General features: G+C 32.3%; 2 protein-coding genes across 2 annotated transcripts in view; both read left to right on the top strand.

Annotated features, from left to right (window-relative positions):
- Positions 1-282: 282 nt before the first annotated feature.
- On the top strand, positions 283-13108 carry LOC139485789 (LITAF domain-containing protein-like). The gene is made up of 3 exons (XM_071270437.1): positions 283-467; positions 3358-3604; positions 11903-13108. The coding sequence occupies exons 1-3, from the start codon at positions 428-430 to the stop codon at positions 12009-12011; spliced, it is 396 nt and encodes a 131-aa protein (XP_071126538.1). The 5' UTR covers positions 283-427; the 3' UTR covers positions 12012-13108.
- A 5403-nt stretch (positions 13109-18511) lies between these two features.
- LOC139485788 (uncharacterized) overlaps positions 18512-27314 on the top strand; it is a 37930-nt gene continuing 29127 nt past the window's right edge. Inside the window, exon 1 of the mRNA XM_071270436.1 lies at positions 18512-18844. The gene's annotated coding sequence lies outside the window, so the exon portion shown is untranslated. The remainder of the gene's footprint in view (positions 18845-27314) is intronic.

Genomic DNA, 27314 nt, shown 5'->3' with positions numbered 1-27314 from the left:
TATGCTAATTGTATCCGTGTGCATCTAGCAAGGGAACATTTAAATCTATTAAAACTCTTCAAATAAGATTTAAATTCACTTTTCCGGGGAATTTTATGCATCAAATTTGTTTTGATATCTAAATTTTTAAATCGATGAATTAAAATATATTTTTAATGTTCGTTATCTCATAATGACATTTGTCAAATCACACCATCTTTATAATACATGAACACGCAATTACTTATTTAAAAAAAAGTGTTTTGATCAAATATTATAATAAGTCAATTACCCCACTACTGTATGCCTGTTTGCTTCAGAAACTATCGTGCGAACAACACTTATCAACCACAGACCCTAACTGTAGGTTAGCCGCCTGTGTATCAACAGAGCGTGCGTTAATTTATCAATTGAACATTTCTGTAGTGCAGGGCGTTAACGATTCACAATGCAAGGACAAGGACCGTACCCCCAGCAGGGACAACCAGGTAATTTATTTAATTAATTTTTATAACATATAATTCTTAATTGTTTGACCTGCTATGCGGCGAGACTTTGATAAGAAACAGATGTCTACGAACTTACATCTATTAGTAGGTGAAATATTTATTGTAGCGTATCAAGAAGTTGGTTAATTTTTACAACATTTTGTACAAAGATACAAGTTTTCATATCTTCACATTATTGAGAAACGAAAATGTTAAGAACATTACGTGCAATTAAACAACCCGTTTTTAGTATAAATATAACGGGGACGGGTTATTTACATATTGTTAATCAGCCTGTAGCTGATATTATGCCAGGGAAATGGTATCATGTCGAACATTTATACCAAGTTATCAATTCATAAATCGATACACACATTTATCATATCTTTATCATGTTTATAATTAGAAGTCTTTCCTTAATTTCTTTCAACTTTATATGACCTTTTATTACTCTGATACGATCATGGATGAACGAATGAATGAAAAATACCCAAGATAATTGCTTGACATTTCAATGCGACAGCTTGAGGGCAATACACACAAGCTTCACATCTTCCTTGTTCAGATCACGTGACTTACATACCTGGGACAATTGAAAAGTTAATAAAAATGTTATTGTAGAGGATACATTCAAAAACATTGTTTTTTATAACCTCTACAGGGAATAAATCCCAAGTCTTTGCTTTTTGCGTCAAAAGCGGGTTACAATTAAAAGTCTATCCATATTAAACTGTTGATATATTAATCGTCCTGAATACGATGAAATAATTGCCACTGGACGTTACAGCAAGCAGTAACCGGTCGAATCATATTCAGTTTTGACTTTGAAATTGAATCGGCCAACATCTACCAAAACATTGCATTAACAAAACACAAGGTTGTACAAAGAGTATGCCGGTATGAACATAATTTACGAAGCACGGGAAAAAATCCTTTTGAAGGAGTTGTTATTGATAGGAAATACACATGCTGCATTGGGGATCTGGATGGGGCTCTTCATTTCCATTCTCCTTGATTTTTAAGTCATTTGTTTTTTTATTCTTTATATTTAATCGACCCATTATTCTATACCCCTAGTATTTTAGCCCCCCCCCCCCTTTTATTCTCTATTCATAAATGTTGACCCTATTTTCTCTTTCTTTATTTCTGTAGATTCGACCCAATATTCTCCATTATGTCAACCCCATCCACACCTTCTTTTATGATCTTGTAGAGATTGAGGTACCTACTTTAATATTAATTCTTTGTCTTGATTTAAATTTCTTCAGAGACTAATCGTAACTTTTGTATTTATATTAATCCATTTTACAGACCTTCAACAGTGTTAAACCACCTGTAAACTATACCTGTTCAGGCCCTGTAGTAAGCCATTGTTTGGAATGATACTTGTAAAAATTATCATATTTATGAAGCTCCCTGATACACCTCTGTAGTGTACGGTAACACATTGGCACCATTGAAACAAAGGAACACACTAAAAAGCAATTGGCCCGGGATCGTATAATGGTATTAATTCGTCCGGAGACACATTTGGTTTCCGGACGATAACTTTAGTTCAAGTCAATGGACCTCGATAAAATTTTAGAACAAGGTTCAATACCATAAAAGGAAGGTTGGGATTGATTGTGGGGATGATGGTTCCAACCGTTTAGGAATTAGAGACCCAAAAGGGGCCAAAACAAGCATTTTTCTACTTTCAGGTTAATAATTTGTGTTTAAGTATTTCAATTGCTTTGAAATTGTACCACAATATTTAATACATCAAGTAGAAGGTTTGGATCCGTTTTTGGGGGTTATAGTGCCAACAGTTTAGGAATTAAGGACCAAAAAGGGGTAAAAAACAAGCATTTTTGTAGCATTTTTGTAGTTTCTAGACAATATAAACTTGTGTGTAAGTTTATGGATCTCTCTGACATAATTTATACCATAGGGTTCCATATCACAAAAGGAAAGCTGAGATTGAGTGTGGGGTAATTGCCCAATTCATACAGGAATTAGGGGTAAAAAAAACACCATACAACAAAGGACAGGCTGGGATTCAGTGTGTGGGTAATTGCTCAAAGGGGGATTCAAAAGTTTGTGGGTTCTAATTTTTTTAAGGGGTTCAAAGTTTTTTTTCAAAATTTTTTCAAATTTCAATTTTTTAAATTTTCAAGAAGAATCTTTTAATTGCACAGATTGCGCTATAGATTTGTAAGATCTTGACATTTATTTTGTGTTAGAAACCTATACTATGTCAAAAATTTGATCACAATCCAAATTCAGACAGTATCAAGCTTGAACATTTTGTCCAAATTTGCCCCAACTGTTCAGGGTTTAACATTTGCGGTCGTATCAGGCTGCGATCAGCGAAGCAATTTACTGTATTGTAAAAATAGACTGTGACATGAATTAAAGTTCATAGATACCCTGTATAAGAAGATGTGGTATAAGTGCCAATGAGACAATCTCCATCCAAGTCACAGTTTGTTTTAAAAAAGTAAACCATTGTAGGTTAATGTGCAACATCGAGCCTTGGCTCACACTGAACAGCGAGATATAAAGGGTCCCAACATGACTAGTGTGAAACAATAGACACATGAAACTTATAGTCTAAGCTGTATATAAACAACGAGAACACTTACCATGCCTACGTACCACATCAACTAATGACAACCGCTGTTGTTACTGACTAAGAACAGGTGCAAACAAAAACAGCGGTTTTCAACGTTTAAACCGGCTTAAACCTTCACCCTAACCTGGACCAGTAGTATAACATTATACAACATAGAAAGACACACTAAAATATAAATTGAAATTGCTTAACTCGATCAAAATGAAATAATAACAAAACAGGTAAAGAAACACTGAACGAATGAATTTCCTCTATATACTTATTTTAATTATCTAGGTTATCCTCCACCGGGACAGCAAGGTCAACCAATGTATCCACAAGGTCAACCGCAGCAAGGTTACCCACAAGGTCAGCCACAGACACAGACAGTTGTAGTACAGCAGCCTATGATTGTTAATCAGGTGTTCAGGGAATCTCCAGTCCGTATGCAATGTCCTGCGTGTAGAGCAGATATAGTGACCGCTTTAAATTATGATACTGGGATGTTGGTGTGGATTCTTTTTGGAGTTATGTGTATATTTGGGTATGTCAGTTTTTTTTAACAATGAATAGTTGTTACAATGTATACGGCATTTACCATGTCCGTCTGTCTGTCCGTAATTTTTGGTTCATATATTTCTTATAGCTTCTGTATTGCTAACAATATGATTAGCTAAATATCAATTTTGATTAAAAAAATATTATATTAAGGTGGTACCCAACACCTTCACTAAAATTGATTTGGCTCGTTTAATTTTCATAAAATTTTGACAAAGTATTTACTTTGACCCTTTGACATAAATATAAAATTTTCAAAAAAATTGAACCAACCATTTTATCAGAAAAATTACACTGGTTATATAGCAGTTTGACAAACACTAATTTTGATCATTGAGAAGCTTAATATTCCCTTAACCATGTTAACAACACAACGTAATTAAAACGTTTTGCTGATTTTACAGAGTTATTTCCCTATAGTGTTAGGTACCACCTTAAAACAATAATAAGGTAACGGTAGCTTTATAGTGGTGGCTGTTGTGAAATTCTTAAGCACATTGCCTTAAAGTATAAACTTGGTTAATCAACATTTTAGACGTCTAGGATAACAGCGGTATATTATATAACTCGAATAATTATGCGTCCTCTAGCGGCCTATAGGTTGCACTTTGTAAATACAGCTGTTGCTCAAAACACGCCTCTTTTGGGAAGAAATTGAATATTCATAGAAAATTAATTTTGTTTACATACTGGTTCCCAGTTATGCTCTCTGTGTTCCATATCACAGAGACAGAACTTGGGAATGTTACCAGTAAATAAACACGTTCATATTGTTTACATTGAAATCTGTGGTAACTTTTCATTCGAGGTAGGGGTAGTTAAGAAAATTAGCGTAAGTTTAAACTCTGAGAAGTTCAGGGCATATAAACGTTAAAAATATGCCCAACAGCCCTATATTTTGACATTTGAAAATAATTGTGGTGCATATGAACTTTCAATTCTAGGATAAGATTTTTTTCAAAACTTCATAGTAAAAGTGGTACAGTTTTAGCCGTAAAAGGAGTTCCTATGAGAAATTGCATTGCCAATATTTACAGAAATGCAACCTATAGCCTAATGTAGCAATCGGAGATTAGACGGAGATCAGCGGAATACAACGACTGACATTATTCGGGTTATATATTATATGGTTATTTAAATTGTATTCCGCAATATTAGTACAAGCATCAGTGGCGTAGCTTGCCTTCTGTTTATACCTAGGCAGGGGGTCCGGGGGGCGCAGGCCCCCTGAAGCTATCGAGGTTTTTACAATTTGAACAAGAAAAAATCGTTAAAAATAGTTGCTGTTCAATGTTATTTCATCATAATAATGTTAATTATATGCCTTACTATCTATACTTAAAGCTATAAAAATAACAAAATACGTGAAGGTATCATATTAGACAACCAATGTAGCAGTTACAGAAAGCAGGAACATATATATTGACATACAATGTACTGTTCCCAGCAGAAAGCCAGCTTAAATGCCTAATGACTCCCAATATATTTCCAAGCCGTAGTACACTCTAATATAGTTGGCTGTACCTTACTGTGACATGAGTTAACGTCATATCACAAGAAATCATGACCTTGCTCGGTGGATAGAAGAAACCTGTACAAAATGTTCAATACAGAAAAAACGAACGCAAATATTAAGGTTTATTTGTAATAAGTTTTGTGATGATCATTTATTTGGTCGTAGGTCACGAATCAACGAATTATAGATAATCACCACAAAATGACAGCTGGATTGAACAAACGAATTTCAGGAGAAAAACATATGCTACATATAAAGTGTAGCACGGCACTTATTTTAGTGGTGTATTCCTTCGAATGTCTTGAAATTATATATTGAGTGACTTTTAACTTTTTTTTCATTCACGATGAACATGACAACCGGCGAATAACTAACATTTACTTTATTCTAATGTCTTCATTATAAAGGAACAGTTTTTGGTTAAAAAAAAAATATATATAAACTGACATTATGTATTAACTAACAGACATATTTCTCTGGAATTAGTGATTCCTTTAAATATTTTATATTCCCTGCTTGTGAAAACGTACTATGAATTTAAAATAGCGAGTCCAGACCGCCAGAGCAGCCCCACAGTTCAAAAGTTAAGTATACTTTTATGTTAATGGACCCTTTTTCCAAAATTGTCTTATTAATGTGAAACTTCAGAACCACAACATATAAATTATTTTCGGTGCACTATGATATATGGATGCATATCTTATTTTGTTTGGTAGCAGAGTCAATGAACATGGTCGTAGGGGAACATGTGGGTTTGAATGCTTAGAATGGGATTACCAAATATTTATTTTTTAATCATTGTCGCCCATAATTTGATTTTCCTTTATTTTATAATTTAGCACCATTTTAAATCCATATTCTTTTAAATTTAAATTAATTTCAGGGCAGATTTTTCTGTTTTCTTAAAACCTCACCCAGGCCCTCATATACTAGAAATTGTTCTGACACCAAATTAAATAATTTACCTAATTCAATGGTAAAGTGATTTGATCGGTTGACTCGTGAGTTGGATCCTCATCTATTCTACTCACTGTTTACGCTTGCAATGGGGTAGGACAAAATAAATCTGTTGTCGATTTCCTTTTACACTGACAAACTTGAATTACAGAAAACTACCGTAAAGGATTTTCCAAGTAGAGGAGGGAAACCGAGGCAACTCGGTTAACTGCCTCGGTTGCCTCAACGTAAGCTACGCCCCTGTGCTGCATGACAATAATTCAATAACATTTAGTGCCAACTATTTTAACATCATTGACGATTCCTGCAGTAATGACGAATGCCATTTCTGCTATCTTGTTTATCTATATAATTGTTTTGCATTTATCGATTTACTCGGACCCTCTCTAGAGCAAACACAACTAGACTTTATGACAAAGTATTATATACAATAGCAGCCAAGGTGCATTAGTTTATCCTCATCGGAAATCGTCTACTTTTCAATGTCACATAAACGAGCTAGTCTGTGTATCTGGTTTCATATTTTGTACATGGACTACCAATCAGTTGTGTATATTTTCCCGCCTTATTTAAAACAAAAAGAAGGTGTGGTAGGATTGCAAATGATACAACTATCTACTATAATTATATTCTAAATGAAGTCGATGTAAACAGAATATATGACACTTATAACTTGTCAATTTAGATTTTTGTATAGAATGAAATTCAAAACAGTGTGGCTGTGGCCATTGATTGACACATTAAATTCATCCATTGACTGGGACAATTTAGGTGAACGTTTGTATGTAACGACCACTGCTCACTATGTACTTTTTAAAGACACTTTAACTATGGGGTAACCAAAGGTTCTCAACACCTTAATAAAGTAATTCGAAAAATTAATCAGAAATAACACGATGTTTTGATTCATATCAATTATATAAATCAAAACATAAAGGTTATTCCTGATTAATTTTTCGAATTATTTTATAATTAAAGGCGTTAAGAAACCTTAGGTGACCCCATAGTTTAAATGTCTATCGTAGGTACGTCGTGAACAGTGGTCGTTACAGACAAACGTTCACGTAAATTGTCCCAGTCAATGGATGAATTTAATGTGTCAATCAATAGCCACAGCCACACTGTTTTGAATTTCATTCTAATATCCGTTCGGGTGTGGAGGATATATACACTTGCAGTCAATCAAAGTTTACTGAATGACACAGTTAAGGTTAAAACCTTATTCAGAATGGATATATTTACGATACTGTTGTCATGACATTTATAGAATGACATATTTTTGTATTAATATTGATTCACTCATATGGTCATTGCATCGAAAATAAACACATTCATTATATAACCAGTTGTTGGCCTGATACGGGTTATGTTCTTCTCATATAATCTACGATGGTATCATACTAAACTCCTATTAACGGGAGGTATTGTAGGGTAGCAGATTAGTGTTGAATTATAGTAAGACTAAAGATTTTTTTTATCCATGTATAGACACTCTAAGTCGTATATGGAAATTTGTATTTCTAGTAAATGCTTTTCAACTTACTGCTGGAATTAGCTTTCCAACTGTTTTGTGTCGATAGCCGCTGGCGAAGTTTATGTTGCTGAATGAAAAGCCCGGTATCTTTGATATGTTATCGTATTTTAAGTTGGATATTGACTTAAACTGTTAGCAGAGGCGGATTTATGAAAGTAAAGGGGGAAAAAAGGGGGGGGGGGGGTCAATTCCCTTTTAAGGAAAAACAAATGTTTGATATTTTATGAATTACTGAAGCATGACTGGAGCGACCCTCTTAGACAGTCAGTGACCCCTCCTCTTATGAACATATCTTGATCCGCCATAGCTGGTAAGAATTCAGATCAGGTCGTCATGAAATCGTTCTAACGGCTGTGGTTTTGTCTACTTCAACCTGGAATTTTACTTTTATATTACATTTTATTTATATAGGATTTGGATTTTCTCTCTCGACGTAAATACACAACTGCAATTCAACATTTCAAAATATACATGTTTCAGATTAAGAAATACGTCGATATCTACAGATGTAAACTGTAGCTAGTAACCTCTCACTCAATCTTACTCTGACACACATTTGGTTATATCTATCCTTTGGACACACTGAACATATTTTCTTCGTTTAACTCTGTTAGGAGAGGCTGTAAGAAATATCATAAAATTCCGAGAAACGATTACCCCCCGCCCCTCTTCCCCCTAAAAACCCCACAAAAAACCAAACAAACCTTATACAAAAAACTGGCTAGTTTACTATATTTTGAGTATACTTTAAGTTCTTTAACTTTTTTACTTGCACTTTTAATTAGATTCAAAGTTTAAAAGGACGGGTGCGAATATTTAACAGTAAATTTGTGAATTTTCCCAGCGAGCACGGTTGGCTGCTGTTCAAAAATATTTAATGGAACTATTGACATATCTCTTTATTAAAGTGAAAGTAGTGGCAAATGTCACACAAATAATATTATGTGCGTGTACAGGGTTTACAGTGGCTGATCCAGAATTTTCATAAATTTCGCTGACTCACTTAAAAAAAGGGGGTGCGCTCCAGTCATGCTTAAGTGATTCTTTATATAATCAACCAAATTTTAAAAAAAAAATTGTACTATTTCCTACGGGACGTTAAGGCTTAAGCTACATTTTTAATTGTTAGATTTTTTTTATCTACACTTTTAAAATGTGTGTTAAAATAAACCGTAGAGTGCGAAAAACCTTTTTTTCTCCGTCACTGATTATATTTGAGAGTGGGAATCGGTAGCTCCCTTGTACCTAGTATACTAAATTTAGACAGTTGTTGCTCATCGTAATTTCTCTATTACCATTCCGTTCATAAAGCTTAAAATTGTGAAATTAATTTCAACAGCAATACATCTGAAACCGCTGAATGAAATTTAACCACAAGGACGTTAATCTTGGGCGATGCATAATAATGCATCAAGTATTTTAAATTTATATAAAAATTAATATAAAGTGGTTTCACATTTCGAGATGCTTGTGTATAGTTTGATATTTTTGCTTAGGGACATGTTAATGGATTTCATTTTACATCATAATACGTACTATACTATTATATAAATACTGTAGTGTAGTAATGCATCGCTTATTTTGTTTCTGCGTAGGAGAACAAAATTGGGGAAATCAATATTACATACACAGTCTATACACAATTATGATTTTATGGATCTAATCAAGATATATATCTTGTCCTCTTTATCTTATTGCCTTACAGCAAATGTCAGACTAACGTTAACAAACCACACATTTCTTCTCTTTCTGATGTGTTATAGAGAGCTGTGCGAGCCAGACAGCAGCCTGGTATATAGGTGTGATAAGACTAAGACTAAGACTAAATCTAAGACTAAGACTAAGACTAAGACTAAGACTAAGACTAAGACTAAAACTAAGACTAAGACTAAGAATAAGAATATTTATTATTCCAATCAAGAGACCTTAATGGGCAGCATGACATGTACACATAAAACATTACATAATGCTTTGTAATTTGGTGATATATTCAAGGTCAGAAATACAGGACGTATGAAATGAAATAAGATCCATATATGATGGCCTCAATTTACGTTATGCCGATTTGCCATCCCTTGGGTTACTTTTCTAGTTTCTGATATAAAAATGTCATATATTAATGAATATAGTATCCCTTATTAAACATGTTTGTGTCGAGATAGAACAAAAATATGCATCTAATAAAGCACAAAAATCACTAGGGGATAGTTTCCCATATATATTTTTCTGAAAACCACCGACCAGTATCGTATGAATTTTCGATATACAGTCAATTTCTATTTATAGATTGTTTGTTATTTGTTTATTCCCTAACGTCCAGTGGCTAATATTTCATGCAGGTTCAGTACGATCTGTGTTATTAAGATTTCACAATAGAAACGTATTGATATTATTGGTTACATAGTGTGCTAGTGACCTAATACGGTATATATATATATATGGGGTCAGTAAACTCCATATGGGGTGAGAGTGAAGCATCTAAATTATAAATTATTGTGTTTCTGGTTTGAGATTTTCTTATCAGTTTTTAGAAAGGAGAAAGACAATTATTTTTTTAACGAACAGTTTATTTTCTAATCCACTACTTTGCATATATTTATTTTCGCTTCCAAAGTATAATGCAGACTATAATGTAACTTCCTGTGTTGTTTTCTAATGAAATTTATGATCGATTTAAGTATATCAATATAAAAGAAATTTAAACATTCTATAATAACTCTATAAAATAAGAAGCTTATAAGTTATAGTGTGAATATTTTGAAAGCAAACCTTAATGAGTAGTTCATGATATACAGTACTTTAAATATTCATTCACAATATATGGTGTGGAGACTTCTGAAAGTTACAGGCAAAAAGAAGTTCCTATTGTCTAGTGGTTGTTCAATGCCCTCTAGAAATGTTCTTTTACATTTGCGGTAAAAAATAACACTTGGACCTAATGTGTAAAATACGATCATCCTCTACCTCCGCCCACTCCGGTCCCATTTCCATCACAACCCCTACAACATTTTTTTAAAAAGATTAATTTTTATGAAGTCACTCTATAAACATGATAGGGTGACCTTCTGTTGTTGTTTTTTCTATGGTCGGGTTGTTGTCTCTTTGGCACATTCCCCATTTCAATTCTCAATTTTATGATAAATATTGAAACAATACGAATGATCAATCGAAAAGTTTGAGTTGTTTCCCCTTTACCACTGGTTACTACTTTAATAATCATACAGTATCGCTTTTAGATTATATCATAATGATCAACATTATACGAGGTTATTATATTGCGATTTTTTTGTATGACATGTAATGTTATGAATTTATGATTGCGTAATACTACAAGACAATACACTGTTGTTATGTTATGGTAATATTATTTCAAGTAAATTGTTGTATAAAACAGATTGTGGTTGCCATGTAATGCTCTTTCGAAAGTCAACGAGCGCATAGTGTAGGTGAAGTTATTAAGTTATTATATCATCATTGATTCAAAACAATGGCAACCATGCCATGATACACAAGATAGTTTGTTACGCTGTCATATTCTCTGAAGAAACGAATCATTTATAACTGCGGACGAATATCGAAATATGTCTTGAGGAGCAAGGTATTTACGGTTGACCAAGGGAAATTATCCTTTCCATGGTAATGCTTAATCAAAACATTGATGCGCGAGGGAAATTCAGAGGCTAATTTAGGGGGTTCAGGGTGCACGGGTCCAACTTTTATGGGAAAAATTTGGTTGAAATATTAAGGGAATCACTGGAGCATGAATGAAGAGGGCCCCTCTTAGGCAGTCAATGCCCCTCCCCCTTTATGAAAATTTCTAGTCCGCTACTAAAAATTGCTTTGCAAATGAGGATGAATATCGAAAAAGTTCTTCAGTGGCATGGGACGTATTCACGGTTGATGCCTTTATAATTGACGCGCGAGGGAAATCACTTAACAACTGCGGATGAATTACTGAAACAGCTTTTCAGTGGCACGAATTGAATTTACTTCATTTTATTGTGAGATAAATAAATCTACATTGTACACGTTCATGGAATTAGCTGTTCACAAGGACCTCAGTTTAAAATATACATTTACTCAACAGTTTTCCATTATTAAGTACTTAATTTTAAAACTTTATCAATGTCCTTAAATAAAGATTTATCAATGTTTCCTAAAAAGTATCCAAAAATTATCATATATTAACAGCCAAACCTAGGTCGGATAAGCATGATCTTAAATACATTTGTAATCAGTTCACAATTGATATGTCTGACGTTACTTTTTTTTTGTAGATTTTGGATTTGTTGTTTTATTCCATTTTGTGTTGATGCCTGCAAAGACGTTACACACACGTGTCCAAACTGTCAACACATGGTTGGAAAATACAGTAGACTTGGATAATGTGAGACCTGTCAGTTATAAATGACCTTATATGAAAATGAGACTCAGTCACATGACGTACATCCAAAATGAGGCTCAGTCACATGACTTACATTGGTGTTGTGTACATCTATGCAATCGTAGTAAAGTTGTTTGATTATGTATCTGTAGCTGCTTTGTACCCTCTCAAAAGGTCTAAGCATTATTTTTTTTTTATTTAAAAATTCTATAACAGTGCCTAAATCCTTTATGACTATATACAATTATCACACATTTAATTAACTTTTTATTAACTTGCTCTGAAGTAACGTCGATCTGTAATTATTGGAGCAAGGGAATGTTATTTCCCAGTCAAACACAGATGCAACAGGTTCAAAAGTTAACGACTCGCCACTGACGTTTGGTTCATATAAGCGTAAACCACTGTCAATTACATTAAGAAAAATAAATCAATTTTTTAAAACTCAGGTATACTGTTTTGTGCCTACAAAATTTTCCAAGTTAAGAAGAAAACGGCGGTTCTAATTTTTTGGTATATTGTTGTTGTTTTTTATGCAATCTTGATACATGTACTAATGCTTGGAACATTTTTTCTTGCCTTGCAATTTTATGTAAAACGTTTATTGTTACTTCTACGGATAACTTTGTATTTTTATGGAAACATGCGAAGGAAAAAGTAACTTGTTTTAGAATAAAGACTGCCGTTTATTTTTTTCACCATTTTACATGTCAGTTTATTTTGTTATTCTTGTCTGTATAAGTTTAATTGACTATTTTCAGTTTTCTAAATATCAATTATATTGTTTAGAATTAACAGCCAGCCAATCAATATTAAAGAAAAATATGTGCTCTCTCAATTTTGCCTAAAAATACTTCTCGTTCATTCTGCTCGAGAGGTTATATATACTTTACGTTTTAGTAAACCATTTCATTCGATAGATTATATTTTTTTCTATAATGATCTTGTTTAAATCCTTTTATATATTCATCTACATGAACTTGTATTTTCTTATCTTATTAAAAATATTTCATGTTTTTTTATCAAATGATACATGTATACGTTAGTACCTCTATACTTTTTAATATCTACGATATAAAGTTATAAAAATAATATAAAATGTCTTATTATTTTTTTAATCTACACATACACACACTAGTTTGCCTCAACCAAATGTTATAGTACTCATACACAATGCTCATTACCACACATCACAGCCTAAGTTTAAATTTTTGTTGCGTCACTTTAACTGTTCTAGAGTAATGCCCCATTACAAATAAAAAAAGTTGCTGAATTTTTCGTTTCCGATCTCTAACTTTAGTTTGCCTGAACGAAATGTTGTGAAAGTCATACACAATGCTGTTTTAACCACAGCACAGATTAAGTTTGAATTTTGGTGGCGTCACTGAAATCGTTCAAGAGTTATGCCCCTTCATAAAGGTAACTTTTATCGTTCATCAGTTATACGTCCCTTTTAACTTAATACTAGTATGATATGCAAGCGGCAGCATCATCTGTATCCCATGGATACATTCCCCATTTATTTTAAGTGTAAAGTGTATATCTTAGGATATGTTTGAGATACCAAAACAATACAGTTAGCCGAAAGACATACTCGTATAATTGAAGTAATGTTATAACTATACAAATGAAAGATATCCACATGTCAACAAACGGTCTTCAAATATAAAACATGTCTACACTATATGCCGAGTTAAATTACTCTTAGTCTACAACAGGAACAACAATTATATTGTAAAAAGCACTGACCAGGTTCCAAACTTGGACAGTCAAATGACATATTGAGGGGTTAAATTAAGTTTTGAGATCGTTGTATATGTAGGCCAACACTAATACATCAAAAGAGGGACGAAAGATACCAAAGGGACACATGGCTAAAAATGAAAAAGACAAACAGAAAAACAATAGTAGACATGACACAACATAGAAAACTAAAGAATAAACAACACGAACCCCGCCAAAAACTAGGGGTGATCTCATGTGCTCCGGAAGGGTAAGCCTTCGATTAAGAAAAAGAACGGGAAATGACTGACACTGTCAACTCAAATATTATTGTTTGGGAAGTTAATTCGCTGTTATTTCATCTACTACCCATTGGGCCATTCCAGTTAATATCTGATAAAGGGGGATGGATGGTCCTTTCTGAGGGGTGTAAAAATTATACATCTTAGGGGTGAAATTTTTGGTTTTTTCATCTGACACGTACACTTATACGCACAAATTTCTGAGGGTCTTGCAGCAGTAAATAATTAAAAATAATTACATCTTAGGGGTTACAAAAAATACCTATTTCAGATCTTAGGGATGCTTTAGAATGTAGACAGTTTCGTATCATGCATTATCTGTATTGTATTTATAATTCTGATGGGTACAATCCTTGCAGTAAAAAATTCTGATAGGTCAATTTTTCCCATGAAAGCCCATCCACCAAATATGAACAGAAACTCTACATCTGATAGGTCTTAATTTATAAATCTGAAAGGTAGTTTTCATGCTGTTTTTTTTCTGATAGGTATGAAAAAAATCTCCCCATCCATCCCCACCTTTTAGAAATTAACTGGAATGGCCCATTGTGATTGAACGTCGTTGCGTATTTATATACACATTCCGCAAAGCCAAACCAAGACCTCATTAATACAAATCTTACTCCTGGAAAAGGAAATTCAGAATCCAATGAACAATTGGTGTTATGCATCAGTAATCATATAATATATATACAATGGTGATAACAAGTTTCAACCAGAAATTGTGCGACATATTTGGTAAGGTTTGACCATAAACTCGTTTCAGATGAGTTTCAGTTCATACTTTTAGCATATGATGTCCTCAACACCAACACGACATGGCTTAAAAAAATTAAAATCTTAAAAATACCAAACACCGAAGAAAATACAAAACGGGAAGTCCCTAATCAAATGTCAAAATCAAAAGCTGAAATACACCAAACGAATGCACAACAATTGTTATATTCCTGACTTGGTACAGTATTATGTAGAAAATGGTGGATTAAACATGGTTTTATATCTAGAGGTTACCCCCCCCCCCCCCCCCCCCCCCTTTTCCAACAACACACACTTGTATGACAGTCGCATTAATCTATCATATTGCCAACGTTGTGTGAACAAAAAGAACAGACATAAACGGTAAACATGTCAAAGATTTTGGCACAGAAGTCAACATTGTGTTATGATCTTAATCACTATTTAAACAAACAAATATGTAACAAAAAGAAACAAGAAACACAAACAGTCATATAGACTCGGACAAAGCACAAAAGCAAAAATAAAAAAAACCAATACATTTTTTACCATAGCACAATAACACAATGACAGGATGTATAAGTACAGAGCCACGTCAATTGTATATCAAAACAAGACCCGGCTTCAGTAGATAACTAGGCATCAGGCACATATATAAGGACTATCTCTTAACATTGCACACTATTCTCAATATCTTCAGTGGATATCCGGGTCGAATATATTTGAAACGAAGCTAACAATGGTCACAAGGAGAATAGGTTATGAGATGGCAGGCAGTAATTTCTATTTTTGTTAGATAGCTTACAATGGTCACAAGGAGAATAGGTTATGAGATGGCAGGCAGTAATTTCTATTTTTGTTAGATGGCTTTATGAGATGTTGAAATAGAAATCACACAGGAATAAATTTATACCTTTTGTAATGTTCAATGTGTTGACATTCTTATGAATTATGTATACCGTGTATTCATCTTGATTAAAAGACTCAAGAGAAATCCAACTCGAACCTGACAACACTGAAATCTCAGCCTTTATTATGACAACAAAAACAAAGTAAATACAAGAAGTATTATATTATATTTGGATAATGCAGTAAAATTGCTTTTTAATTAATTTGATTATACTTGATAGTCTTATAAAATTTGTTTACGTTTTTGAAATGAAATTATTGGTTGTTTCATCCTATCTAATTTACATTGATTGAGTGTTGATTTCACAGTATTATATCCGGTTTAGACTAGTCATAAGAGTAATTAATAACATAAATCAATACATTAATATCTTGAAATCGACAATCATGGTCAATTAATAGTTAATGAAAACTGAGTTTTGAGAATATCGTAAAAGACCAGTAATAGTAACTGTTATGTATAGGTTTTTTTTTATTACAAAGTTTATTTCTAAACCAATATCTGTGAGAAAGCTATGCCTGTATAATATCATGTATGACACTTTAATAATACTATTTACATTTCCGTACTTAAAACTACCAGTATCCAGATTTAATGGACTATGGCAATATCATTCATTGACTCCTGTATGTTACAGATGCAGATGCAAACGGAGTCCCGCACGCGCCAGGTGAGCTCGACTACAATCTTAATTAGCAAGGACTCTTTTTTCCTGCCAAAGTTCGGTACTTCTCTATATGCGTTATGGCTTCCTCCACCAATCAAAAACGACCGGCACGAAATAGCACAATAGTGTTGAAAATGGCGTTAAACGCCAATTAGTCAACATAGTAATGCCCGCACGTGGCAGGTGTGCTCGACTCCAAACCCAATTGCCAATCATTGTCAGTGTTTCTGTCGAAGGTCGGTGGTTCACCGTGCACAAATAAAGACTGAACACCACGAAATAACCGATAGTGCTGAGAGTCGCGATTAACACAAATCAATCAATCAGTCTATATTATTAAATTGTTTTTTTGCAGAACAATTTTATTGTTTGTACGTAACGTTCCTTCATACCTTTGTAAAAAAAGGAAATTTATCAAGATGATGAGGATAATATGTTCTCATAGGGCATTTTGTTCGTTGCATTTCGTGATGATATTTAATCACAAATTATTTTTTCAATTTGTTTACAAAAATTAAACCGAGCATACTCATTACGCTCAGTTCGATACAAAAATAAAATCAAACAAACACAGTTCGCAAATTGAACTTTAATATATTTCGTATTTGTTGATATCACTGCACTTCAACCATTATCATAGTTTGCATTGAGGGTCGTCAATCATTTTCTTTCATTATTATCATCCAATTAAATGCATTTAGTTTTTGTACTTTCAATTTGTTTAATGAACCAATGTAACTTTTAAATGAAATTAAATATCAATATGCACACATTGTTTTGTTAACAAAGAAAATGTGGATGATCAAAGTAAGATCATGGTATCAATATGCTATGCAAACATAATCATTGAACAAATGGCGAAAATAGGGCGAAACTTTTTAAACACCTCAAGATATGCAGTCTCAAAAGGCTGAATTTTTTTGACATCAGCATGAGGTCATTGATGAAGAATGTGTAGTTTCCAAGACTGATTCCATTTCCTTTATGGCTGCAACAAGGTGGCTCATATACCAATTTGTTGCAAGGGAGAGATGTTACAGTTGTCGATATTAAAATATCATATCACATACTGTTGTGTATATAGGCACATATTTGCCACTACTAAATATGTTTATACTATTTAGAAATCAGAGGGAGTATAATTGACAACGAGAGAACTCACCACCAGAGATCTAAAATTAGTAACCAGATTACATGTACCTTTACCATACACTCTAGTGTACACTCTAGTGTGCATGTGTATGTACGTACAGTTGTTTGTACTAGCCTAAATGTACATGTGCTGTGCATATGTGTATACTAATCTACATGTGCATGTACTGCACATTTGTACATTTATTTATACAAGAGTCTTAATGAACATGTGTCGTGCATATACATATAAGATAAGATGAAATATCTAAGATATACTAATCAACATGTCCCTGTACCGAACATGCACTTGAATGTACTACAGTCCACATTTGTCTGCACTGATATGTATACTAGTATAGTTTTGGAAATTGTTTTGTTATAAATTAGGCTGTTAGTCCCCCCGTTTGAATTATTTCCCATTTATCAAAGAGTGATCTTTTAATGCCGTCTTTACAGAAATTATGTTTTTTTTTTATCGTTGTAGGCCGTACGGTGATTCTTATCTAAAAGGTATATGAGTTTGAACAGCGGTATACTACTGTTGCCTTTATTTATTACGAGATAAATGTTCTACCTTTGAAGGACTTTTGTCCAAATTGGCCAATTTAGATCAAATATGTTAATGTTATCATCACATTCAACATAGCAAGTGACATTTCTAAATTGAAATGTCTATTTTATTAGCCATAGGTTTGTTTGTATTTCTTTGACATGAGTTTTTATTTTTCATATCTAAGTATTGTTTAAGAATATTTCCTCCTACATCTATTACTTTCAAATAATATATACACAATACAAATAGAAACACAAATTCCACAAAAGATGACACTTTTGATGTTGCCTTGCTTACTGTTTTGTTGTTTAAAAGTATTTGCTGTACGTGGTAATTATATTGAAATATTCGATTACTTTACACGAATCAGGAAATTGCCCTGCTAGAAAACTTTTCACACTGATTGTAATGGAGACAATCTTTTAATCAATACAATTAAGGTAGATGAAATGCAGTCTTTATTGTAGGTTATGAAGAAACAATCTAATGTTCAGTTGGAGTAATGACCTTCGTTTGCATTGGACCACGGAAGTCTCGTTATCGCCAAAAATCTCGCATCTTTGGATATTCTTTCGTTATTATGGTAACGGAGATTTTTATAGATACATTCCGAGTGATCCGAGGTTACAGTAGTTCATGATCCTAAGACTCCAATAGATTTTTATTTACCATTGGATTTAAAAAGCATTGTTTTGACGTTAAAAAAAGGACAATTGATAGACCGTGTAGAACTAATTTTAACAATAATTCTCGTTAGTTTAATTTTGGAATATACGAATGTTTTTATAAATAGTGACCAAGATTGTTTAAAGGTAAGAAAGTTTTTCTAAGAAAGAACAATAAGCAATTGTTTCAACAATTAAAAAAAAACAACATATATTTATAATAATAGTATTAAATTTAAAATCTAAGCTCAACTTGTTTACTGAAATAAGCACTAGTACACACTGTCCACAATATTATTCATATTCCTCATAATTTTCTCCTCTAGCTTGTCTCTATTTACATTTATTAAGGATTTGGTGACAACGTATGTGTTTAAAAATGAACTTTTCTCACCTTTGGGTGTGTCAATGTAACAGTTATTGTTTTTCTTTTTTTCCAATGTTGAATTTAATTGAGCAGTACTATACGAGCATTTTTGCTTTTTGAAAAATATACTTTTACTGTGATAGAAAGGTCCTATGTATTGGTTTTATCTGTAAAAAAGTCATGTATTCGATACATTGTACCTAATATGTACTAAATGTATATCAATATGATAGAATAACATGTTTATAGAAACCCTACTACTTCTTTCTGTGCTTTATGTGTCCTATCCTGATATTGGCAAATAATTACTTATGTAATAGAAAAGTTGAAGATGTTACAACAAATAAACAAAAAACGATAAAAACCTCAGAGATTCTCTATAACATTCAGCATCGAATTCTGTCCATTCTTCTGTCATTTTTTTTAGTTTTATACGTTGACGTAACCCTAAGCCTATAATGGTACATATTTCTTTGGTTGCTTCTTTAAAACGATGGAGAAGGAACTAAGCGGTAATAAATAAATAAATAAAAAAAATAACCGCTAGACAACCATCAAATTGATAGAAGAAAGACAAAAAAAAAATAACTCGCAAAAAAATCAAATATCGGGCATAACCGACGTGCTCGGGAAGTTACTCTCGTTGTTGTTCGTAGTTCAGTACGAAGTTGTTTGTAAATTGGTATCAAAGGTACCAGGCTTATAATTTAATACACTAGACAGATCATACAGATCACAAATTCATAAGCTCTTAACGAGGAAAATGCTACGGCTCTTGCTAATTCTGCTTACCTTGAATCAACCATCGGTTAAATAGCAATGTCGTACTTTAAGATGAACAAAGTCTAGAATTACCAAAATCATATGCAATCAATTTCTATTCTATTTCTAAGACGTTATATATGTTTTTGTTTGTCCACAACAATTGCTTTACCCTGTACAGATAAACAATCACGGAATATGCTACATTAATTCTTTAAGATGCAAAAGAATTTCAAGGACACATATTTATACCGGTATTTGCACCATGACTTTCCATTTGTTGTTTCTATCTTATCAATAAAATTCACAAAGCGAGTTATATTACATGTTTTGATCATTGATAGTAAATGTTTCTTCCTCACTCAGAATGTAAATCATCTAGGTCTGCGCACGCTTTTTATGAAACAGAAGACGATTGACCATGCTTTCACTGAAAGATAACACAGTTCCATACTATTTACAAAATTTACAAATATCACTGCCATACGTTTTACAAAATTTACAAATATCACTTTTGATCTAGATCTGTATTAAAATTTCCCATAACCTCCGGATTTCTACTATTATTTAGCATAGATGATTATTTTCCCAACCTTTAAGTGCTGTCCAAAAAGTTTGAATACAGAGTCTATATATATTCATATTATATAACATAACAGAAAAACCCACCGACCTAACCATCTATTCGGGATACGACTTTATAATACTATTTTGAAGAATTTTTTCTATCTAACAAAAAGATGAGGAATTATATCATATGAGACTTCCATCCATTCAGACATGAGGACAAAGATATGAACAATCGTAAGGCAAACCCAATTACTCTATAGTAAGCTATTAAAATTCCCGCGATAGATGTCAAACTGTTCAATGGAAGAATAAAAAATATTCAACTTCTGTGTATGACCAATAGTTTAGCCTTATATTTCCCAGAATGGATATGACCTTAACTTATCATCAATATATTTGATGGAAAAAAGGTTCAAATCTAATCATATCATAAACTTTCATATTGTGAAAGCTTATGTTTAGTCAGTTCTAATTTTCCAATGCTTGGGCAATGCATGTAGCATATAACCACTAGGACACACAAACAATATAACCATATTCATTAAAGGTCAACTTTGCCTGAGGGAGTTAAACAGCAGTTGTTTTCATGATAACTTAATTTTATAAACATTGAATTTAAAAAAAAAACTTATAAATCATGTCAGTGTCAATACATTAGTTAGTCTTGTATTATTTTAATTTTAGTTTCTTGTGTACAATTTGGAAATTAGTATGGCGTTCATTATCACTGGACTAGTATATATTTGTTTAGGGGCCAGCTGAAGGACGCCTCCGGGTGCGGGAATTTCTCGCTACATTGAAGACCTGTTGGTGACCCTCTGCTGTTGTTTTTTTTTTGGTCGGGTTGTTGTCTCTTTGACACATTCCCCATTTCCATTCTCAATTTTATTAGAAGTATCGACCCAGTTTCTTTTGCCGATGTGATTTATAAATATAGTTAATTGATTTCCGTACTTAATTCCAAATAGCAAAACATATTCATTTTCAGATTTACAATTACTGATACGAGTTCTTTAGTAACAATCATACAAAACATAGATCTTTATATCATTCTGATGTGTCTCTGTAAAGTGTTAATTCCAATTCGGTACATTTGAAAAAGTGCAGAATTTCAACGTAATAATTAATTATTAGTTTACTGATACTAAGCAACAAAAGCGTAAAATCGGATGTGCTTTGTGACAGCAAATATAAACTAAATGGTATTTTGATAGTAACTTAAGACTATGTAAATTGTTTGGGTTCTAAATTGATTCTAAATTGATGTCACATATAAGGAACATTATCTTTTGCCCATCCAAACATAATGTATTTGATCGATTTTTTGAAATATTAGTTATTTTATACACTAATATTAAAGTTCAATGTTGAGGAATCGAGGAAATATTATCCTTTAGTATGTTGATAATTGTTATTTAATGACAAGTGCTTTGGTACTCACATTATTAATATCATTGTTTTCTCAAATCGTTCGTTGATAGATATGGAAATTATTGAGAAACTAAGGTTTAAACTCCTCTGGCAAAGTTATCATTAAATTGAGGTGGCTTTTAATGTCTGTTTATGTCTCCATAGGTCATATAGATATTCTCTTGTTTCGGTAAATATACATCATTGGCCTTTGAATTTTCAGCTGTTAGCGTTCCTTAAACTAACTTACATCTGCTGAGGTGCGCCGAATGCAATTGTTTTTAAACTTATGACATTTGTCTAGTAAACCTGATTGTCGTTCTATAGTTTTGATTGCCATTTATGAAGCCTTTTTATTCGAATGTTCCAATAAACACTAAATAACTTAACAGTTGTTTTACCTGCAATGTTAGTTCTAACACTTGATACGCAACTTTTTAGAGCAAACATTCCAATAATCATCATCCGTTTATTTTTGTTTCAAGAATAGAACTAGACATAAGGATTTCTGATGCACTCACTCTTTTTTTTGTATTGGTTACGTAGTTGGTAAAATATTTTATTAGTAAATTGGTTCAAATATTTGCCATTTATTATTTTGTTTACCATGTTAATACAGTTAAATATATTTGTAGATGTTTTATGATACATACACCCTGGCTTGATTTTTATGTTATAGTTTTTTCGATGCGCCAACACGAACATAAACTAAAATATGTGGCAATTACTTGTTTTATTTTTCTTTGAGTATTTTTGAAAAGTTCAAATGGGTTTTTGAATTCAATGACAATTGACTAAACTTTCGTGTTTCAATTTTACAATTAAAAAAAAAGTTATACTCTTTATAGTACAACAAAAACAAAGGACCAAGCCTTCATGTCGTAACGACTTCACGATTAAAGATTTACTTTGACAAAACCGCACTTATTAAGTCACACGAACGTTCAGTTCTATTTCAGATAACTTTGATAAAACTCCGTTAGCTTTCTAAAAGCATACATATTTGATTTTAACTATTTAACACGCACCATACAAAATTAGCATAGCACAGTAACAAATATATTTCCAATTCGGTGAATTTGAAAGAAAAAAGAACCATACAGAATTTTATCACAGAATTTTATCGTAGTTATTGATGTTGTCATATTTGTTTGTTTGAAGGTGAATAAGATAACACAATGGTGACTGTTGTACCTTTTTTTGACATTTTGTCCATTATGTCTGTTTGATTTGTTCACACATTGTTGTTAGAACATGTATCTTCATGATCATGATTTTACAATTTTCGTGCGACAGGAGAAATTTTCTGAATTTGCCTTCACCAGACACGTACAAAAGCAAAATTATAACTGTCAGGGATGTATAAATACATAGAAATTAGAATCTGTTTGAATAAAAGGGACATAAAAACAGCCAAATTTATTAAAGTTTAATTTTGCCTATGGGGATTGGAACAGAAATGGTTCATGTTTTCTTAATTAATGAACAAAGAATTTTTTAGAAATAAATGATATAAACCACGTTAGTGTTGATAAATAAGTAGTATCGACCCAGTTTTTTCTTGTTGGTGTGATTTATATAGTTAACTGATTTCAGTACTTAATTTCCAATAGCTAAACAAATTCATTTGCTGATTTACGATTACTGATATGAGTTATTAGCTAACAATTTTCTGTTTAACAATCATTCAAAAACAGAGACCTTTATATAATTCTGATGTGTCTCTGTAAAGTGTTAATTCCAGTTCAGTGCATTTGAAAAAGCGCAGAATTTCATCGTAATAATTGTGTATTTTACTGATACTAGGCAACAAAAGCGTAAAATCGGATGTGCTTTGTGACAGCAAATATAAACTAAATGGCATTTTGATAGTTATTTACGACCATACTAATGGTTTGGGTTCTGAATTGATTCTAAATTGATATTACATATAAGGAACATTATCTTTTGCCCATCTGAACATAATGTATTGAATCGTTTTGTTTTTAAATATTAATTGTTTGATGCATAAATATTAAAGTTCAATGCTGAGGAATAGAGGAAATATTATCCTGTAGTATGTTGATAATTGATTGTTTTTTTTTTATTGACAAGTGCATTGGTACTCATATTATTAATATCATTGTTTTCTCAAATCGTTCGTTTATAGATATGAAAATTATTGAGAAATTAAGGTTTAAACTCCTCCGACAAAGTCATCATTAGATTGAGGTTGCTGGTAAATGTATTTTTATGTCTCCATAGGTCATATAGATATTCTCTTGTTTCGGTAAATATACATCATTGGCTTTGGAATTTTCAGCTGTTAGCGTTCCTTAAACTACAATGTTACTAACTTGCCGAGGTGCGCCGAATGCAATTGTTTTCAAACTTATGACATTTGTCTAGTAAACATGATTTTCATTCTATAGTTTTGGTCGCCATTTTTGAAGCTTTTTAAGTCGACTGTTCCAATAAACACAAAATAACTTAACAGATGTTTTACCCGCAATGTTAGTTCTAACACTAAATGCACAACTTGCTGAAGCAAAAATTCCAATAATCAACATCCGTTTATTTTTGTTGCAAGGTTTGAACTGTAAATGAGATATGTCTGTTGCTTTTCCTTCTTTATTTGGTATTGATAATGTAATTGATAAAATATTTTATTGGTAAACTGTTTCAAATATTTGCAATTAAAAATTTTGCTTACCATGTAAAACAGTTAAATATATTTGTAGATGTTTTATGGTACATACACCCTGGTTTGATTTTTATGTTATAGTTTTTGCGATGCACTAACACGAACATAAACTAAAATATGTGGCAATTACTTGTTTTCTTGTTCTTTGAATACTTTTGAAAAGTTCAAATGGATTTTTGAATTCAAAGATAGTTAATTATAATTTACTAAACTTTCGTGTTTAAAATTTACCATAAAAGAAAAGTTATACTCTTTATAGTACAACAGAAACAAAGGACCAAATATTCATGTCAAAACGACATAATGATTAAAGATTTACTTGGACAAACCCGCATTTATTAAGTCACACGAACGTTCAATTCTAATTTAGACAACTTTGATAAAACTTTTTTATTTTTCTAAAATCATACATATTTGATATTCATTTGAATGTTGAACTATTTAACACGCACCATACAAAATTATCATAGCACAATAACAAATAAATTTCCCAATCAGTGAATTTGAAAGAAAAAAACACCACGCAGAATGTAATCGTAGTTATTGATGTTGTCATCTTTGTTTGTTTGAAGGGGAATAAGATTAACACAATGGTGACTTCTGTACCCTTTTTTACATTTTGTCTATTATGTCTGTTTGATTTATTTACGCATTGTAATGGAATTTTATGCGACTATCATACAAGTGAGAGGTGGGGTTCGTATTGTCTAATTTTATCCAAATATATGTTTGGTTGGAAAAAACGATATGGGTTCAATAGTTTCTGCAAAAGGATCCGCTTATCCTTCCGGAGCACCTGTGATCTCCCACAGTTTTTGGTGGGGTTTGTCTTGCTTATCTTTTATTTTTTTCTATTTTGTGTTTTGTGTACTATTGTTTATAGATATCAGAAAATGTAGTATGAGTGCCAATGAGACCATTCTCCTTCCAAGTCACTATTTATAACAGTAAACCATTAAAGGTCAAAGTATGGTCTTTAACACGTAGCCTTGGCTCACACCGAACAGAAAGCTATTAAGGTGGCTCGGCGGTCTTCCTCCATCTTGGATTTTAAAGAAGCAGATAACTTTGTTCTAGATATTTGATAAAATGTGCAAATTTTGAGAGTTGCATGTAATTTATGTAAAAGACTTTTGATATAAATATTGAAATTTGTGTGCTTTATCATAATTACAGCTGTAATTTCTCAAAATCACCTTGTTTGTGTTTGATTAGATTTGTTTCAACTTTGTCAAATAAGGGAGATAACTCAAACAAAGTAATTTTTATAAGAGAAAGTGTTATGAGTTTACCTATTTTGATATGTAGCAAGAAAACAAGTTCGGTGACCCCATTTTTTCTTTTTCTTATCTGAAAGCATGTTATATGAGCAATCTTCTCACATTTTATCTTAAAGTTCTTATAGTACGTTTTCTTTTTATTACACAAAAAATGATTTTCCATGCATAATCTTTACAAAATCTGACAAATTTGCACAACCTGTAGCGTGAAAAAAAGTCCGGTGACACATGCTTTTTAATATCTTTTTGAAGAAAGCATGATAAAAACTTCATTTTGACAAGTCATCAAAAACTTCTATCAATTTTAATTAAGACGCCCTAGCCACCTTAAGTCCCTCAAATAACTTGCTGTGTGTCTGTCTTGGTCATTTTATAGCCATGGCGTTGTCATTAATTTTCGATGTATGAGATTTTGAATGTCCCTCTGGTATCTTTCGTTACGATTTTTATTGTCTCTCTTTTCCATTGGAGTGTTTTGATAATCTCCTAGGGATCTTCCATCTTTATAACTAGGATTGTAGTGTATTGTAGATTTCTCTCAACCGTTTTATATATTTGCTTTCCAATCCTGAGCGTACCTGATGAAAGTCTATTCAGAAACACTACCAATTTGCATGGAAATCATATCATACCTTTTTCTCAATCGACATAACTCGGCGGATTCTGCTATCCTTCCTATAAATAAGATCTGCCAAGGTGTGTTAAATGATCTTTTTTTTTACGCGATGATCTTATAAACAGGCTTATGATTTTTATTTGTGTTTGATATTATTGATGTCACTATTACTCGACTGTTCCAATAAACATTTAATAACATAATAGATGTGTTAGCTGCAGTGTTAATGCTAAAATACTAAATACGTAACTAATTGACGCAACAATATCAACATCCGGTTTTTTTTTATGCAAGGATTAAACTAGAAACAGATATTTCTATAGCACTTCTTATTTATCTCATATTGATTACTACTTGTTTAAAGATTTTATTAGTAAATAAACTCATCATAGATACCAGAACTAAATTTAGTACATACGCCATGCGTGCGTTTCGTCTACAAAAGACTCATCAGTGACGCTCGAATTCAAAAAAGTTGAAAAGGCCAAATAAAGACGAAGTTGAAGAGCATTGATTGGTTCAAATATTTGCCTTTTGTTATATTGCGTACATTGTAAATATAATTCTAGTCTTTTGCATGTTTTGTGAATGTTATGATACACACACCTTAGAATGATTTTTATGTAATCATGTTTGCGATGCGTTAACACGAATGTTACCAAATATATATGGTTATTAAGAAGTTTTATTGTCTTTGATGATCTTTTTGAAGAGTTAAAGATGTTCTGTAATTCAAAGACAGTTAAAACGAAACGTGCGTCTGGCATATTAGATTATTAGCCTAGTACCTTTGATAACTAATTAAAAACAATGTATCAAACCCGTTTCAATCTTACCATTAAAAGAAAAAAAATTATATTCTTAAGAGTACAACAGCAACATAGGACCAAAGCATTCGTGTTATCACGTAACAATGATTAAAGATTTAT

Source organism: Mytilus edulis, chromosome 8 (assembly GCF_963676685.1).
Source record: "Mytilus edulis chromosome 8, xbMytEdul2.2, whole genome shotgun sequence".
Lineage (NCBI taxonomy): Eukaryota > Metazoa > Mollusca > Bivalvia > Mytilida > Mytilidae > Mytilus > Mytilus edulis.
Note: the sequence above shows the minus strand (reverse complement) of the source record. Positions and strands in the feature narration are given on the sequence as shown.